Source organism: Hetaerina americana, unplaced genomic scaffold (assembly GCF_022747635.1).
Source record: "Hetaerina americana unplaced genomic scaffold, ioHetAmer1.1.p SCAF_285, whole genome shotgun sequence".
Classification (NCBI taxonomy): Eukaryota; Metazoa; Arthropoda; class Insecta; order Odonata; family Calopterygidae; genus Hetaerina; species Hetaerina americana.
The window spans coordinates 229079-249062 of NW_027286858.1; the positions used below are offsets into that span (position 1 = coordinate 229079).

Consider the following 19984-nt stretch of genomic DNA (forward strand, 5'->3'; position numbering starts at 1 on the left):
ATTTTCCACAGGCACATACATTCACTGTGGTGTTTAAATGAAGTGTTTTTAATGGTTAAACAATGTCTCCTGCAGATCTCTATTGCTTTCTCCCTTTGGTCATTCCTTGTTCTTATGCTGTAGTCCCTTACCTCACTCCCATCTCTCTCTTCTTCTATTGTCTGTTGCAATCCCCTTATCAGAAGTCACGATCATATGTTCCCTTCCACACACATGTACAATTATTTCCTATGATTGATTGTATTCCCTTGTCTATTTCTTCCTCACAATGGTTTATGGCATAGTTGTTGGCATGTAGACTTGAATTATGACTAAGTTAGTTTGTTCAGCTTTTACTTCCATCAATAATATCCCACCACGCAACTGATTTATAATATGCTTCTTCCTGCTTTTCTGATCGACACTGTTGACACGCCTCACTGGCTCTATTCTTCTCCTGTGCACTAAAAGCAAGAATTATCACTCCAGTAATCCCTGCTCTCTTTTTACTGCTTTAGATACTGCCTTTTGCTATCTGCCACTTAATATTTTCTAATTTCCCTGTCCCAACATGGTCCTAACATACCAATTTCCTATTCTTATTGGTTTGATCCTCCATTGTGTGTTCTCTGCAGCTGCAGTTGGTTCCACTTCGCAAGGATTTTATGGAATGAAAACCATGGAAGCTTTGCCTCTCCCAGTGTTGGGCATGACACACACCAGTGGGTCTGGCCAAAATCACTCATATTTAATAGAATGTCACATGGAAAATAGATATATCTGAAAATTTAATGCAATATATTTATTTGCGGTGAATTCAGATTCATTAAACAATATTTGACACCTGAATACATTACTGTAATGAACAAACAAAATAAAGATCATTTGCATTATAAAATTAAACCCTCATTTTTTACTTTTACACTTAACCACACTTTTTTTATAAATTGCATTACAATTAAAGACAAATGCTATCTAGGTAAATACTACAGTCACAAATATCATTAATTTGGTTTCTGCAAGTTACAGTTGACCCACCAATGAAATAACACCACATAGTAACAGACTTCAAAGAAAAGAAGTATTCCTACATATTAAATTACTACTGAGTTATATCCATGACACATACACGCCAGAAAATGAATACAACTAGGAAGTTTATAGTACAAAATAAAAATGCTCAAGTACTGTTAACACACTCACGGTGCCAGATGATATTACAGAATCCAATGGTAGGAAATATGAAATGGCAGTAAATGTTACGCTGTAATGATTGTCTACTTATGGGAAATGAAAATATTTATGCAAGCACATTCATCAAAATTATTTAAAGGCATATAATTACCAGTGAGAATTTTAATAAGTAAGTACAATAATTTCAGGGAATGGCTTTTATGATGATCGTGTCACAACCTACACAAATAATACTGAAAGTGAATGAAATGAGACAAAGCTTAATAAAAAAATACCGTTCAGTAATCAGTAATACTGATTGATATCCCTCAAATAATAAAACTTAAAATGTAACTTAAACACCGAATTTAAAACAAGCAAATTATGCCGACTTAAATGAGGTATGTACTAAAAAAAACAACTCTGATACAATATCATAAGATTAAAGACAAAGAGTACTAAAATTAGATACACAAGTAGTGAACTAATTTTTAAAAAATGGCATCACCATGGAGAATGAAAGACAAGTTTGACTAAATTATGAAGAAAACACCACAAGGAACTTTAATGAGAGGACTGCTTTAAGAACTAATTTCAATAAGTGGCATCATCATGTAAATTGAAAGACATGTTTGACTAAATTAAGAAGATAACGCCACAAGGAACTTTAATAAAAGAGAGGGCTGTTCATTAGCAGTCATGTTAGAACAGAAATAAAGAATGTCTTTATATCAAATTCTCATATCTAGCATCACAGATTTTCTCCTCAACAAACTTATCCCTGTAATTTCAGCAATTATCATTTAGCCATGGCACATTCTAATTCTTGTTGTGAGACATCTTTGTCCACCATGCTGAGCTACTAACTCGGTGCTCCAAGTGCATATGGCTAACAGGGCAGAGCCCCACACATGCCCGAAGTAGGTTTTCAAGGCATGCACGCTGCTTAGCTAGAGCATTTATTACAGGAGTTCCCGGTGGCCCAACGGGTGCCTTCAGGAAATAACCCAAGACAGACAGAGCACGGCGAAGAGGCATTGGAGGTTCCAACAGGTTTGTCCCAATTTTAAGACGGCCAAAAAATTCAGTTAGCACGACCAAGTCGAGGATTAGAGGGGCAGCAAGGAGAGAGTCTTCACATGTATTGTGAATAGCAATCGTATTGCGGCCTCCCATCATTATTTCTGATATGTACTCATCCATTGCACGCTTACTGTCACCTGGAAATAGATTCAAAATGGAAAAGTGAAGATATTTTAAGAATAAATAAATATTTATCAACTCAAGGAAAAATGTTTAAATTCTAAACAAATTTGTATGGAACATACAAGGAAGCATTACATGAATAAATTTGTCATTTCAGAAATAAACTTATAGTGTAAAAACTGTACTGTTTATAACTGTATACTCAGGCAACATTTTTAAGTCTGAAATCTATGGAAAAATTATTTCCATACTCAGGGTAAAGGACTATTTTCCTTCAGACTGATGGAGTGCATGGCCTATATTTCAAAATTTAAATTCCTAAATTGGAAATGAGAGTAACTGATGGGTGCTATGAACAAACTAAACTTAGGAATGCAAAAATTTCAAGTTTAGAGGGTAAAATATATTCGCCTCAGAAATTTTTCTGTCTTCCATTCCACAATATACTCCACAACATGAACCTGAAAAAAATACTGGTGAAAACAATTAAATTCACAGCAAATGCATGTGATATTTGTAACTAAAAGATATACGTCAAATTTATTAATATGAAATTCAAATACAAGACCACATAATCAGTCCCATCCAACTGTCTTATTTTACATGTAACAGACTAGTGAGTAATGACTTGATATAACTTTGAGTATTTTTAGTGATTTTTGGCTACTTCAATGATACATTTCGGGGGCTTATAACAAAAACTGCATGATGATATGATGATTAAGGAATTTGACCTTTCATCAACTAATAACTTTATGCACAGGCACTATCAATAGAATGCATTGCCATTTTCTATGATGAAAAATGCTTTCACACATTTATATCATTGAAGCATCTTGTTGATCAATTTTTCACAATGGCCAATGAATTGAAGTGTCAGGGAGCTATTCTCTCTCTCACTTATCTTTCAAATGTTCCAGTCCTTTTAAATTATCATTTCACAGCCAAAATCAGAATGCACTTAGGTTTTCACATTGAATTTTTCCCTCGAATCAGGGCATCTCACCAAGATTTGTGCTGGTTTAACTTCAACTGCATAAAATATCATAAATGTCTTCCTTGAAAATGAACGAATAATGAATTACCTGCTTTTCTTTGTTGGTATAATGATGGAATATAGCATTATCTGGAGTGGGTACATTCAGGACTTAAACATTTACAGAGGATTACAATATGGGAGGAGCAATTCTACAGACTACAACAGTTGATGGGATGAGCTTCGTGTGGTTCCGATGAAATAATTTTTGCTCCATAAGTTTTCCTTTTCTTTCCATTGCTTTCAAAGATTATCATCATTAACTTTTTACTGAACAGTTAATACTGCGTATGCATTCAAATGTTATGGGAAGATTAATTTGGATGCTTGAATATGAAATTACGTATTATCCACTTACTAAAATAACTATGTCGTTACTAATCTACCAATGGTATTTTTTTAATAATTCAACTCTCTATTAATGCAAATGTCCTGGCAGATTGTTGCAGTAACATCCTCAACCAATTTATTTATCAAAATATTTGTTAAATATGAAATATATCAACTCTTTCATACTTGGCATGATACTCATCTGCACAATATGGAATCAGGTGACGCAACACCATAAATAAGTAGTAATGACAGATTTCATTGGCTCACGAAGCACTTCCCACGAGAACTTCTCATCTTCATAAAACTTTCTTTGAGTCCAGACATTTCTCCCTTCAGGTCACCAGAAAGAGTTTTCTTGCTCAGTAACAAACTTTTGGAAGGAGAATTCCAGAGAAGAAAACGTTTCCTCTTTTCTCCAGGAGAGAAAAGTTGGGGACTTTGGGCCCAGGTCATCGGGTTGCCTGAGAGGGGGGGGGGGAGCTTAAGAGACTCTTGGAAAAGTGTACCTGTACTGCTGCAGCAATAATTAGGCAGTTTTCTGATAGCATGACACTCAGTTATCCTAAATACATGCACAAATATCCCTGCAAAATAAATACAATAGTGTGACAAAATTGGTTCTTTTCTTGCAGAATATATAACATACTAATGGCACTAGCTTTTTGAAAAAATATCAATATGTCGGCCATTCATTAGGAATTCAGATGAAAAATAAAAGAGTCATTTTCCCTTCCACTATCCAATATGTACTTCTAGTATGAAAACATAAATTCTCTGAAATTCCAGGTTTTCTCTAAGTTTTTCCTATTCACGGTATCCAAGGACCCAAAAATTGCTGGCTACCGTTATTTTATTCCTGCACTTTTCTTCTCCCAATTACCATATTTTCACTGAACTTCCCATTGCCCCTTTCAATGGCATTCTATACATCCAGATGCACTGGCAGCATATGTTAACTTTATCATACATCCATGCCCAAATTTTAATCCAGTAAAATATAATTTTAGTCAACAAAAATTTACATGCACCATGTTCCATCCAGCTCACCTAGCAAAGAGCAACATCAAACCTGAAAGATATATGCCCTAAGTATGTACCCGCAGCTTATTAGCTACTACAAGGTAAGAAAATCACCAAAAACAACTCACCAACATAAGGAATGTATTTAATGACGACACAGTGATCTGGTTTCTCTCCAGCTCCAAACAATAATGGGTTAGAGGCAACCATGTCATCCACAACATTGCTCTTGGAGATCTGTGCATGAAAAAATGAATCACGTAAGTTACTCAGAAAGAGGAAGATTTAGATTGCAGGACAAATAGATAATGAGACAGATACCAAAGTGATCCACACACAAATATAATAAGTGTGCAAATGTATATGAGGGCAGTCTGAAAAGGGCTTACAAGGTCAGATAGATGACACTCCTCGTGCATATTAAACTTCAATGCAGTTAGTTGAAACACTTGAAGGAACACACAATCAAATTTCAGCCATACCTGACTCTATGTTAAGTGTCCATTTGAAGTGAGCAAGTTGAACGATTTTTTTTTTTATGGATGCAAGACAATTTTGTGCATTGATTCAATATTATTCAATGATGGAAATATCCCCAAGACACCAAACATAAACTTGAAAAACATTATGGTTTCATCTACAGCTTTGATTAAAATGGTTCAAAAGTGATTATTGGAGTGACCATAAGAGCCCATTGACGCTGAATGCTCTGGACACCATGTTAAGGTTATCACTCCAAAAACAATTGATAAATCCATAACATGATGATGGCGATACAAGTGTAGAGAGTTATGAGATTACTAATGCTATAGGTATCTAACAAGGAATGTATACATAATGTTTAGGGGAAATACTTGGGCATGAAAAGCTATCCACAAGATGGATGCCATGACTACTTATAGTTGACCAAAAATGAAAGTGTGACATGTTCTACAGACAATTTGCAGTTGTGTCAGTGAAATCCACATGGGACTTAGTGATTGTTACATCATTATGGACTAATCATCTCTACACCACTGTACTCCCAAATCAAAGTAATAGTCCAAGTAAAAGTTGCCAGGGAGGAGACTGCACCAAAGAAGGCAAAGAACATTCCTTCAACAGAGGATTACGAAGAATTTATTTCGAGATCCGCAAGGAATATAATCATAGAATATTTGGAAATGGGTCAGACTTTTATAACAGGTGAATATTACTCATCATCATTAGGTTGTTTCAAACTGAACCTCAAGATAATATTCATGATAGGCCCACAAAAAGGTCCTTTCCCTTCATGACAATACAACAGTTCACTCCTCTGCAGTTGTGTCCACAACATTGATGGAGTTCAGATTCTAACTTTTCCCCAAGACTCCTCTTTTCCAAGTTTGGCTGCCTCAGTCCTACCTTTGGGCAATATGAATAAATTACTGCTGGGAAGCAATTTTATTAAAATGAGACCGTTGCGGAAACATATGCCTACTTTGTAAATTTGGAAAAAATGCATTATTTGGGAGTGATCAACTAATTTGAACAGGATTAGTTAAGCTGCATAAAACCAAAAAACTACTTGTTTGCATTTAAGATCAGACTTTTCAGACAACCCAAGTACACATTTGAGTAAATATACACAAAAACAAAATTGCAAACAGAGGAGATTACATATTTATTTAACAAAAATATAATAGATGTGGGAGGATGACACTTGTCATTTCCACAGAGAAAACTTTGTCATTAGGACCAAGCCTCAACAGGAACAAAAACTGGGAATGTTACATTTCATGTGAGGAGAACCTTCAATGAAACGCTATGTAAGTCATATCAAAGCTGCTCTTTTATAATCATGACCAATCAAAGAACATGTAATAAACTCTCCATGGTCACTACCATAAGAGTATAGGATGCCGATGGAGTGATTCTCTTAACATCCCACTTACAGTGAAGAGTATTATAATTTAGGGAAACAAAATTGACAGGTTGGCAATAGGTGAAATTTTATCACAAGTGGTGGATCATCACCAGTGGTGATAATTATGGAATATCACCCCACCCATTGTGTCTGGTTGGCATAAATACTACCTTTAAACTATTACCATGATGGGAGTGTATAAATGTTCTACAGTGCTGAACAGCCAATGCATGTAACACTGATGGGTTACATTCCAGATCTCCTTTTCTCAGGGGTCAAAATTAAGATGTTGCAATTTGTGTTTTATCCCAGAAACCCATTAAAAAAGAATAATTGAATTAATCCTATAAATTTAACATTGAGAACATTTATAGTTCTAACCTCACCATCAAAAATGATCTAAATACGTATTAGTTTGGAATTCAATGCTTTCTGCAACCATTGTAACAATGAGTTAACCGTGGTTTTCTTTAACCGTGAGAAAAATTCTTCGTCGCTCCAAATTTGAAAATGATTAGGATGCCAACAAAATTTACGGGTAATTCTGTGTCTGTAGATGATATCATCTACTTCCACATCCTCTATACAGTCAACCAGCTGGAATAGAAGGTCCAACATAACTACTTAAAATGATTCCACCATCCACTGCGATCATCCTCTCATTAATGTTAACCCTTGAAAGTCCATCTTTCGCCCTATTAGTGTGGTGGGCCAACATATCACCTCAAACATAAGCTATTGTTTGAATTGCTATAATTAATCAATTTTTTATTGAATCTTGTGCATTGTTTATCGTATCAAAAATATGACCTCTGCTTTTTATAAAATATTTTTTAAATACTTCTCATTAAGTATAAATCTTACTGCAATTTTTACGTCAAACTGTTTACATGCGGGGAAACTCAGTCTAATGGTATCCTCATTTCTTTCCCAGAGGGGTCTTTTCACTATGATACCCCACCGAAAAGCTAATCTGTTTAATTCGGCAAACTCTTGAATGCCTTATGATGAATCTGTTTTGATACAAAAAGACTAAGGCAATATGATGCTAGTGAAAGCATTACTATTCAATCATGTTGGTGTCTCTTGCCTTCTGTCCTAGGTAATCATTTGGGCTCTTCGAAATGTAATGACATTGTAAACATTTCTCTTTCTGACATGGCTTGCTTCTTTTACTGCCTTGAGATAGAAAGTGCATTGTAGATAGTAAGCAAAAAACACATTTGGCTCTCTTTTGGCTTTTAGTTTCAGGTTGTTTTTCCTTTGCAAGCGTGCAGTTGAATGAAAAGAAATTTCAAGCAAATACGTTAAATTTTATTCTTATGTTTGTTTTGGTTACTTGAAATGGCAACTAAAAAGACTTTGAAAGATATAATAGATGAAGAATTGGTGAAATACTTGTAATCCCTAAGTGATTACAATTATTCTGAGGAATATAGGGAGAGCCAGTGTCTGAGTGATGGTATGGATTCAGATTCAGATGACTCTAACATTGTGATGCAGAGGAAAAAGTCAACAGCTACATAGGAAAGAGAAGATGATGATAAAATGAGCTATAAAAAATTTTTCATAGCCTTTGCAAAAGCATGGCACTTTTTAAAATAAAATAACTCTACATATGTAATTTTCTATCCACAGGTAATAAAAAAATACCATCATTTAAATGAATCATGTTTTGGAGAAGGGCAAATGAGTTCTGACCAACTGGGATAAAATTAGGTTACAATAGTGAGACATGACTTTAGCCAGCCTCTTTTGCATCCAAGCCCCAGGGGTGATTTTTGAACCATTATTTTGGATAAGTGGCTTATATGTCATCAAATACAGTTAATAGTTTTTGCTTCAGTATGATATAATACAGCATTTAGCATGAACAGGCATACTAGGAACATCAGAAAAATATGTACACTTACAAATAATTTTCCTAAGATTGCTTTCACTGCACAAATAGACAGCATGGGATTACCTTGCACATGTGAATGGGCATTATTAAACTTAGCTACATTACCTCTTTTGACTTGAATTGTTGAGGGGCAGAAAGATTTTTTCCATCATTGTTACCAAGGTGATTGTAACTCACAATAGACATTGGTTTAATACCAGCACCTATCAAAAAATCAACCAAAACTGATTTTAACTTGGTCTGTCCAGACTTGAAATCATCACCCGCAACAAAGACACCATGCCTTTCTGCTAGTTCCAGTACACCAGGAACCAACGTGTTCTGAGGTGACCCATTGATGAAAGGGCACTAGAAAAATGAGAAAATTTAGGAAAATTAACAAGCTATGGCATTTTATCCTCTGAATATTACATCATATATTATATTTACCCCTTCCTGAATAGCAGCAACGGCAAACAACGTTGATGGTGACAATTCAGCATGATTTGCCCTAATGGCAGCTAGAAGTGAGTCTGCAGTGTCATGAACTCCTGGTATTATGTCACAATATCTCTCAGTATTTGCTGTCCAGATGATAATCACTGTATCTAGGTTATGTAACCTCTTGAACTCAGCCATGTCAGAACGGACTTTCTTCATCTGTTCACTTTTTGAACCTTCAATTACATTATCTGCACGATCCTCCTGATTAGCAGCAACAAACTTGGGGTCATATATGGATGCCCGAGGTTTCATTAACTGTAAGTTTGAGTGAGGTAAATTTTTACCATAATCAATATTTCACATAGAAGACACTTTTCAGACATTCAAAAATAAGAAATGAATTAACATTTGAACACACTAATCAACTAAAGAAACTCTTCGAAAATATTCCGAGAAATGACAATTAAAAAACAAACTCCAATTCATGTAATAGTATAAAAAAATCACAAGGGTGAGTGAAAATTTATCACCACATTTAACTCCTGGTGCAGCATAATGCTCGAAACATAGCAGAATGGCCATTTTAAGTTCTTTTAGTGAATATAACTACTTCAGTGGCATCCAACAAACAAAAATTCAAAAACCAAGCTAATGGAGCAATGAAAAACATGATTAATCTGCACACAAAAATTAACTATTGTAACAATTAACGTTTGGATAATTTATATACTTTGATGAAACAAAAAATCATAGTCTTAGGGGAAGGTTGAATGGGATGGTAGGATCATAAAATATGAAGGAGAACTCTGCTATACATAGTCTAGGAGTAGATGTGTTAATTAAGTCAGTTGGACAGTAGTTAGCATAGGATCCTCAGGTGCCACATTTAAATAACACCAACCTGTTTACAGCTGATTGTAACTCCCTCCCCCACACCCACTGTCACCACACCATCATGCTTGAGTGAACCCCATAAAGGACACACCACCCAATGTTCAATTCTATCAAAATGACAGAGAGAAGTTTGAGTTGGTTCAGTTATTCTGTTGACGCAATGCATATAGAGTTTTTGCAGGGATATACAGGGAAGAGTCGGGCAATTCCCCCCAAGAGTCCATCTCAGACCAAATTATTGCATGGTTAAGTCCCATTCTCTCTCCACTTGATTCACTCTAGAACATTTGTTGATTAGGGAATGCATTTATTTAATTTGGAATTTCTCTGCATTATAAAAAACAATATGCATGCACCAAATATCACATTTGCTAAAGTTTAGGACTAAAAATTTGACCAATTCCAGAAGAGGCATATCTGTAATAAAAATGGTCAGATGAAAGTTTGGGGTTTAGCTGCCTCCACTGTTGAAATGCTCACACACATTCTCTTTGTTAATGATAATCTAAATCCACGTCCACTACCCTCTCCTTAAGCCAATGATGGTCAGTCGTATGTTTCTAGGCTCTTAAAAGGCTAGTTGAGCAAATTATTGCTGGAGATCACCCAAATAGAATGAATGAGAGATTTAATACCACCACCAATAGCAGTGCTAATTGTTATAAAGAAAAGGGCTCCACTCCAGACTCTGGATTTAAGGAACTCCATTTAAACTTACACTTAATTGACGAGTTATGTAACAGATCCTTTTTACGTCTGTCCTTTTATAGGACAAAGATCCCAACTGCTGGTGATGTCTTTGAATGAAGGAATTATGATCTCTAAGGAGGCCAAGTGGTCCACGGCAGAAACACTGAAGACTTACTCACTAGTCATTGATTAATACACAACTACTATCCATCACAATTGCTAGATGGTATCTTGGCAGGGCTTATGTTTTCATACCTTTCTTTAAAACTGAAATTAAGTGCACATCCTTTCATTAAGTAGGACAGATCATATTGTCCATTGTGGTTGTAGCATTCAGGAGCATTAGCAAGTCACGTGAGACTTCTTGAATTCTGGTAGAGAGTTAGTAATGCTATATTAAAGGCCCATTTCAGAATTTTAATAACTTGGGGCAGTGTTGTTGACTTTTTCAATTAAGGATGAAGTGGGGTGAAAAGATGCTTACTGTCAGTTATCCTTAGGAAGCCATGGAGGTCACAGTTAATTTATAGCCATTCGATTGGTTAAATTTGTCATGCCATTCTCCTACTTATGCTTTTACCTAATGTGGTTATATGTCTCTCTTCCTCCCCAATATGGTGATCGGGTCCCACTTCCTCCTCTTCTTCAAATCACTTATAAGAGCAAACTTTTGAGGGAAAAATTACTGTCTCCCCTCTTTACCTTGCCACGCCCAGCCTAGAAAGGACTCGGCCTCAATTAACATTAGCACTAAAATATTCCTTGGCAATTTGACCTCTTTTTCCATGACTAGAGTATGCCAACTACCTCTTTGTCATTGGAGATATCAGTAGTCCTTTGTAATTAGGAACAGGAGTTGTACTTTGAGCGGTAAAATTAAAGATAAGGTTCCTATGATGTGGTAGGTATGGTTTAGAGGTCTTTGTAATTTGTGTGTGGACGTTCCTGCTTCCTTAGGAGGCTTCAAGGTGCAGAGAGTGAGTTACATAATTAGCTGAGTGTATTGTATTGGGGAAATGACTAACAATAACATTTTCTAAGGAGACTGTCGATTAAAGAAGACCTATGCTTCATTACACCAGGAATAGGGTAGTGAGCATTCATTCTGAAAATGATTGTATACATTTTCCTAGAATGTCGCAATTGGTGTTTGACAATTGATTAATTCAATCAAATCCTTGATGACCTCTTAACTTGAATAAGTCATTAATGGAGCTTCTTGCAATATCCCGTAAGGGTCTCAGGGACAGCTCTCAAGGTGTACCATGCCTATGACATTATGAAGACGAGAAAGTAGAACAGGCATATTAAAGTACAAGAAAGTATGAAAAATTCAAGATAATATGAACATTTTTACCATCAAATGCTAATTGAAATGCCACCGACTGGGTAGGTAGGGCAAGACAGAGAGACTATTGTAAATTACAAGTTGAGAAAGTATTGCCCCTGGATCATGGGAGAAGTAATGCAAGTGAATGAAGAGAGGAGTAAAAGATAGGAATTGAAGGTAACTGCATAATAAAAGGATAAGGAAAGGAATGAACTGCGAGGATAGAAAATCCAGGGAAATGTGAATGATGGATTCATGCAGACAAATGAAAAACAGCCTGCTACATGTATGGGTTGACGCTGAATTAAAAAAAACACACCAATCAGCCCTAAGGTTGGTTTGACAGGCAATAGTAGACCTCACTGAAAACTCAGCCCTACTGCAAGAGAAATTCACATATAATGGATGGTGGGCCAGTTCCCTAGCCTCTTCTACCCAGTTTTCTAGGAAGACCGGAAAAACTCAAAACTAAACAGCTTGGATTGAGCTGCCAATGGGCAATGGAAAAACCACTTCAAAAAATACTGTGTATTATGTAATACAGCTTAGAACATGAGGGGGGAACTATTAAATGAAGATGCATGTAAAGTGAAGAAAGGGGATGAATAAATGGAGCAAATTTACAGTGCATGAGACTTAAGTAAAAATCAATCAAAGAAGAAAAATACAACAACAATCAAGGAGATACTATATCAAAGTCAGAATTTTAAACAACAGTGAAGAACCTGAAAAAAAGTGGATATGATAGTCAAATCAAAGCCAATTGCTGACTTTAAATAAGAATCAGGGCAGATGGGGAAGTCCCCAGGGGGAGAGGAGGAAGAAAATGAAAATTTTATTAGCCAAACGAATGGTGTTTCAAATCTCTTATTCACATCCATCTCAAAGCCCCCCACCCAAACAGACTGCCTAAGTAGGATGCCTTTTCAGGATACCACAGGTGCTAACACTTTTTTTAAGGATGGCAACCAAGGTGCCCTCCTACAAAGATAGACGAGGAGAGCAGATTGGACTCCCCCCTATCCCTTTCCCCTATTATCCCTAACCCCCCTACCCTCCTCTCATGGTTACGTGTTGCAATATATGGATAGCATTTCCCCTAGCTAGCATTATTTTTGCAAAAGCATTCCCTTTGTCAATCACGCCGTTGTAATGGAAATGGTTAAAGAATAGAGAAGAAAATGACAATATGCTAAAATCATTATTTGCCCTTGAACCCTGACCTGTGCATATTTCGTAGATTAATCCCACTAATATTAAGAATGATGATATGTGCTTGTAATTACAATGCAAAGACCCAATCTTGTGCATAAAAATATGCACAGAAATGGATATGGAGAGGAGAGAAGGGGATGTTCCATTAGCAGGCAGCATCACATCAGGAAAATAAGAGGGAGAATTTGTAAAAACAAAAGGCTGATAGTAAGTAGCATAATTTACAGGGCAATCAGAATATTTTCACTCTCTTTGTGAAATCATGGTTAAATATTTAGTGGTATGTATTATAAATGGAAAATTATTCCAAATTTTTCAATGCACTTAAAAGCTGAATGTACTAAAATAGACAAAATAAGAGCCAATAAATAGAGAAATATGATGTACTACCCATTTATACTGTATGCTACAAAAACACCATGCTATACAAATTAAATCACTTAAATTGATTAACTTAGGAAATGTTAATATTATAAGCAATACACCTTAAATTGTCTTAAATAAAAATAAAGGCATTTTACTTTTGTAACTGTTATAATTACAGAGAGAGAAAAGAAACCATTCTCAAGACCAACTGTAACCAGCTCTTAGCTAATTGTGAAGGGTATTTTAAGTATATTTTGAGTTAATCCTTCTGCCTACTAAGAGTAAAGGACTTCAATGAAGTTATTCTATGCGCTTTTAAAGATCTTGGAGGAATTAAGTATTTTTCCAAATCTGATTATGAAAATTGAAAAATAAATTAGATAATTTTGTTGCCTAAATCAGCCTACCTTCTAATACTTTTTTTCTTTTTAGCAAGCCACTCAAGCCCTTTACCTTAAGTACTGGTGTTACTTGTTTCTGTAAGTCAATATCAAGGACACGAGCTCTTGCAACAGCTGATGCGAGATCCAATCCAGAAATGTCCCAGCCATCAATCACAAGCTTATTGACATCGAGCAAGGGCACAAGAGAGCTCCATGGAACGTGGACTTCATTTCCATCTTCTCCAAGTCCAAGGTATGTTGTGGATGCCTGAGTAAGGGAGCCCACCCAATCTGGCTTCTTGATACCACCCTGGGGCCCTTCCCAATACAAATTCAATTTGTTTGCCTCAAGGGCAGCTGTCAAAGTACTCCCATTATTGCCACCCCACCCAACCAGCATTACCCCAACACGGCCAGTGTGACGACTCAGATGGAATTTCAATTCCACATCCTCAGGTCGAGCCTGCAAATAAAGATATTAGCTTAATCCAATTCTCTTCCCATATTTTGCCAAGGAAATAGTCTTAATACAGTTTATATCAGGCCTAGGAAAAATTGTTAAGCAAATTATTAACCAGATTCATCCCCATACTGATGAATCAATCAACTGACAAAAACAAAAAAGAAGACACAATGATAAGAAGAAGTGTAGATGAAATTCACACAATCTAGTAGATAGTTTGATTAAAAAAACCCAAATTATTCCGAACCACTTCAGGGATTAATACGTATGAAAGGAATGTCACAACCTAATTTCTTGTCTTAACTACCACTTGGCAGTAAATTAATCCAAATTTTTACAATATAATATTTTCTAGACTAAAGCTTGAAATAATTACTTTTTAAACTGGTTCAATTAGAGCTCATGTGACTTGCATCTGCCCCTATACATACTATGAAATTGCAGAAGTAAGAAGTGAATGTATCTAAACACTTTATCCAGCACAAGCAGTACACCTGATGTACTATTTTAAATCATAATGAACCACTAAGAATATGATGCACCCACTTAAGACCAACTGATGAGGCACCAAAGCAAATAGAACTGTCTTCATCAAAATTGTAACTTTCTATGACGTATTTTTTCTTTCCACTTTTCTTAAACGAAAAATTTTCATATTTACTTTAAAAATTCTCCTCTGGCTCCACCTATCAAAACTCTTCTCGAATTTTACTACTTTACCCGTGAAAACAGAACATACACCTAGTCACACTTGGAGCTTCAGCAGCCCAAATCTACTTAAAGCTACTCCGTTGTATATTTACAGCAGAGCCATGGAGGCTAAGAAACTGCTCCACATAGGGTTTTATTTTATAAAATATAATTTACGGTTGTATGTCTTGTTTGCGATCTATTGGTAATAACTGTCACCTTGATTGATTTTTTTCCAATATTTAACACCAAATATTTTACAATATTTAAACCAAAACACCAATTGTTTCAAGTTGATGCAATCTCTCCTTTATTTTGTTATGAAAACACAAATACAAGAGGCATTAATATTCATAAATTGTATGCAATGACAAAAGGTCCTTTCCTTCTTTCAAGTTCAATAACTTAATTATCAATCTATTGCCAACTGTAATTGGATTAAATGATAATATAACTATGTTGCAGGATTTCAAGAATTAGGATTTTTACCAATTGATTATCCAACATGAAAACATAAACCATAATCTAGCACCCACTACGATTTTTTATTTAAGGTAAATCCAATAATTTGGATGTTTTAGATAACTTCTATACAATTTAACATAATGCAATGCATTTTTCCAAAATTTAAGGTAAAAAGTAGCTATTACATCACATGGCCATCTAACAAATTTATACAAAGCATAAAAGAAATCATTTTACAAAATTTCTGGCAACCCTGATTTCACAATTCTTGAAAAAATATAATAATGCTGGCACAATAAAAACCTAACTAAAATGTTCAAAACAGATTTTCTCATAACATAAAACATTTCTGGGTCCCATGTCAAAAGCTTTCATGTAATGTACTACCAAGATAAAATACGTAGCAATCCAAAGATATTATCTTTTTGCTAAGTACTTATCAAATGTTTGTAGTAATATGAAAGCTGATACATTGCCAAATTATGTATTTAACCATTTTAGAATACGTGATGCACTGGCATTAACCACCCATAACATAATTGCCAAAATAAAAAAACTTAGCATTCCTACAGGCACCTGGCCCAGAGAATTTGCTGCCGAGTCTGTTATTAAAAAGCCACAGATCCTGAGCAAAGCTATTATTTATTCTTTTTCATGAAGCGCCATAAAACTTCATCAATGTGTCAATTGTTCAAAATAGTATTGCAACAAATGTTAAGAGAAAAGTTGATGCAATATAATCACCCTGATATCTTTAATGCATGTACTCCATTAGGTTAACCATAAAATTCTACTACTTAATTAGATTAGATTCCATGGAAACCTAGTCAAATGGATAGGCAGCTATATGACCTAGAGAAATACTTCTAACAACAGTGATCAATCTATAGGCTGTTTTGCTAGGTGAGTGTGGAGCTCACCTAATAATAAGCCTATTAACACGTGAAATTGGCACCTCAAGGAATGTGGCGGACAGTTCATTTCCTTCTGCCACCTGTGATTTCCCAAAAAGATCTGGTACCCAATAAGTCATACAGATTGGGTGAAGGTGAGTATGCCTTGAGGTACCACCCAGAATTGAAGCCAAGCCCTCCATTAAATAGATCAGTGCTCTACCAACTGCACTACCATTACCCCAGAAATACTTGTGTCATAAAAATAAATATTTTCCTTTGCCATGCTATCTGGCATCTCCTATGGCTCTTGGATCCTTGTGGTAGTAGTGGTACTTAGGGGATGCAACCAACAGCTGAGGTCACTTGTGCCATTAGGGATGGACAGGAGAGGGATGAAGGGTGGAGAGAATCCTGGCATCGGCATTAGCCTTCTCGTAATGAAGGGTCTACAGCTTAACGTTCCATCCAATGGATGGCATACTCACTCAAGTGCCCTCCACAAAGCACCTCAAGTAGGGATCGGGATATAACTGAAAAATATCTGCTGCCAAAGGGATTCGACCCCATGTTCTCTGAGGTGGAAAGTCTGTCTGTAAGCCACCACACCATCCTGATCCCGGATCTTTGTGGTTTATTGTTTACAAATGATTTTAGCGGGCATATAAACCCTGTTTTATATCTTGATGTGTCACCCCATTTCATTTCAATAAATTGTATATTATAAATAGCAAGTAATTTTTTTATATCCAACTAGATTTGACGGTCCACCGTCAAATCTAGTTGGATATAAAAAATCTAGATATGATTATCAATTAAGATCTTCCTTACTTCTGGACAAATCAAGTTAATGATCAGTGTTGCATTAATCATTACAGTTTTAACAATTAAATGAATGCCATAATAGAAAAGAAATGCTAGGATTCATTGACAGGATTGGTAAAGACTTTAGTAACATCACCTTCGACTGCTTTACTGTTAGTAGGACCAATTTTTTAGAGCATTGTTCCCTCATCTCATGGCCCTAGCAATATAACAATGATTTTTTTCATCATCTGGTGCAATTAGAATCCAAAACATTAGTGTTGTGTGAAAGATAGATAGTGAAGGCCATATGGGAAAATGTGAGTTGATGAATAGACCCAACTTGCCAACTCTCTCCAACTAGGAGAAAAGAAACTATTTTTTACTTAGCATCATAAATTACTATATTAAATTTAGTGGTAGTTAGGGGGAAGTAATTAACAGCTATGGCCATATGCATCATTAGGTATAACTGCATAATTTGAGAGGGGTTAGGATGCTCGGAGAGTGGAACAGTTTGGAGAAACACCTGGCATCAGCAACTTCATACTCTTAATAGTAGGCAACAAGGAACATACAATTTAACGATCCATCTGTTGCATAGCATATTCTTCTTGAATTTCTCTCCACCTAGCACCAGAAGTAGGGATCAGGATGCCTATGAAATATCTTGCTATCTACTAGATTTGAACCTGGAACTTCAGGTGAGATGCTGGTACACTGCATCAGTCCAACCCCTCAATATTAAATATTCTGACAAATAAACCTACTAAGTCAATACACTAAATTAATGTTTTGTTATGTATTAGATGATTACAAAGACTAAATCGATCCCCTACAAATATTAATGGACTGATACATAATGGATAATTGATACGTAATATCATAATTATTTATCTCATCCCTCATGTAATTTCAAAAAGATCCCAAAATACTAGTAAACTTGACCTTCTATTGCAACTCTATTCCAGGGCTCTTGTCCCACATTATGTTGCTCCAAAGTAACTAAATGATACGTTATTGCAAGAATTTTTCCTTCCATCGGAAAAGTTATCTTTCCCTTCATTCATCAGTGAACAAATGATTTTCATAATTTTAGCAATATGCCAGTTTCCATTGAAAATATTGGGTAGGAACGGTGTATCATCACGATAAAATTCAAACACATAGGCTTGTTAAATGTTCAATAATTATGAACACATTGCGAATATTTTCCTGGCGTGACAGGTATTCCATGATATGAATTTTGCGTATAGAATGAATTAAAAGTAATACGAGGAACTTACCACAATTTTCCCCCTTAGTTTGCTAACTTTTGTCATTTGATACACGTACTTGGATTCAATATAATCGTCATGATAGCTAACGTAAGGGGTGTCGACATAGACCATTTCCTTCTGCATGTTTCAAGGATGTGGAGGATCTGAGAAATAAAAAAACAGATTAATGATGATTACCTCACTATACACACGGTAAAAATTTAGAAATCAAAGTATTGTGCAATAAACAATATAACAAAAAAGATAATCTACTATGAATAAAATGCGATGGTGCTCTCTCTCGCTCTTGATATGCACCCACAATGCCTATTTGAGTTATATAAGTTTGGTGAAAAACGTAACGAATTCACATTTAGGGTCATTCAACAGAAGTCCAGTTCAGCAATTGAAGATTTCCTTGTGTGTAATTAATTCTGAAATTTTCAACAATACGACTACTATGAGACCCCCATTGAATAAATGAACAAAAAATGACCGAGTTATCGAAGACCGATAAAGCTTGCCGGTGAAATGACAGGCGATTCACATATGTAACTTTAATATTAAATGAACCGGCGATGTGGGGACATCCTAGAACTATAAGCAATACTAACACAATCACAATAAGATCGGAAGCAATGCAACTAGAACTCAAAAGTGCTTATATATCCTTGTTCTTACGAAAACTTACGCTGTTATTGATTAAGTTTTAGAATCAATGGTCACATATGTCACCCGATGAAAGCTGAGCTATGACAATTATCCAAAACGTGAGAATTGCATGAGAAGCCATTCGGAATCCAAATAACCAAGGAATTAATATTAAACAGAATCAATCTTACTCACTTAGCAATTCGTATGGAAATTTAAATAGCAGGAGTGAAAAGCGTGCTGAAACTAACCTATACAACGTCTCCCTACTATCTTAGTTTCCTCATTTTACACGGACAGGAAAAAATCCAAAAATATGAACTGTCCTTCATTAAACTGGTAGATTATTAACTATTAAAGACGTCATGAGGCCCACGAAAAGATAAAGCCAATATGGCTGTTTCAGTTGAAATTTTTAGTATGCGCATTCCTCCATATTTTGATATTTTAAGTGTGGCGCGATAAAACTGACGACTAGATGTCACTAGGGGTATACTGTACCCTATATCGTACAATCATCTTTTATGGAAATACTGGACGTTTCGCAATATTTGAATTAAAATGAGCATGAGATCCTTATTTTGTGACCGCATGATCCATGAGGCACTCTACTACTCACTACAACAACAAAACCCTATTCATCAAGAAGATAAATCGGTTTGACGGAGAACTTAGGCGATACCTCCATTTGATAGGTTCACCGCGTTGAACCAGATCATTATTATTATTTATTAATCCGTTAGGTCGCACATACAAGATATAGATCGTTTCCAATTCATTTAATTATGTTCTATTCTATATCAAAAACCCCCTTTCAAAGTAGACACAGAGGAAAAACATTTTGCCACCCCTTAATAGAAACACGTCTTCTGAAATTTCGTCCTTTAAAATAAAAAAGAAAGAGGATGTAGATTATCTTT

General features: G+C 35.6%; 1 protein-coding gene across 4 annotated transcripts; it reads right to left on the bottom strand.

Annotated features, from left to right (window-relative positions):
• Positions 1-766: 766 nt before the first annotated feature.
• Positions 767-19470, bottom strand: Inos (Inositol-3-phosphate synthase). 4 transcript variants are annotated; one of them, XM_071586979.1, is made up of 7 exons: positions 19316-19470; positions 18441-18577; positions 13910-14302; positions 8968-9276; positions 8644-8886; positions 4876-4984; positions 767-2372 (listed from the first exon to the last, which is right to left on the bottom strand). In XM_071586979.1, exons 2-7 carry the CDS (start codon positions 18555-18557, stop codon positions 1972-1974), a joined length of 1572 nt encoding a protein of 523 aa, XP_071443080.1. In that variant the 5' UTR covers positions 18558-18577; positions 19316-19470; the 3' UTR covers positions 767-1971. The 4 variants fall into 4 exon arrangements, with proteins under 4 accessions (XP_071443080.1, XP_071443081.1, XP_071443083.1 ...); XM_071586980.1 differs by having other exon boundaries at positions 19260-19470; XM_071586982.1 differs by lacking the exon at positions 19316-19470 and adding an exon at positions 19105-19193.
• Between the last annotated feature and the right edge of the window lie 514 nt (positions 19471-19984).

Coding starts and splice junctions, on each gene's coding strand:
- Inos (XM_071586979.1), bottom strand. CDS start 18,557: ATGCAGAAGGAAATGGTCTATGTCGACACCCCTTACGTTAGCTATCAT. Junction 4,985..8,643: donor AACAATTCAAGTCAAAAGAG/GTAATGTAGCTA, acceptor TTTCATGCACAG/ATCTCCAAGAGCAATGTTGT. Junction 2,373..4,875: donor TAAATACATTCCTTATGTTG/GTGAGTTGTTTT, acceptor ATCTATTTCCAG/GTGACAGTAAGCGTGCAATG.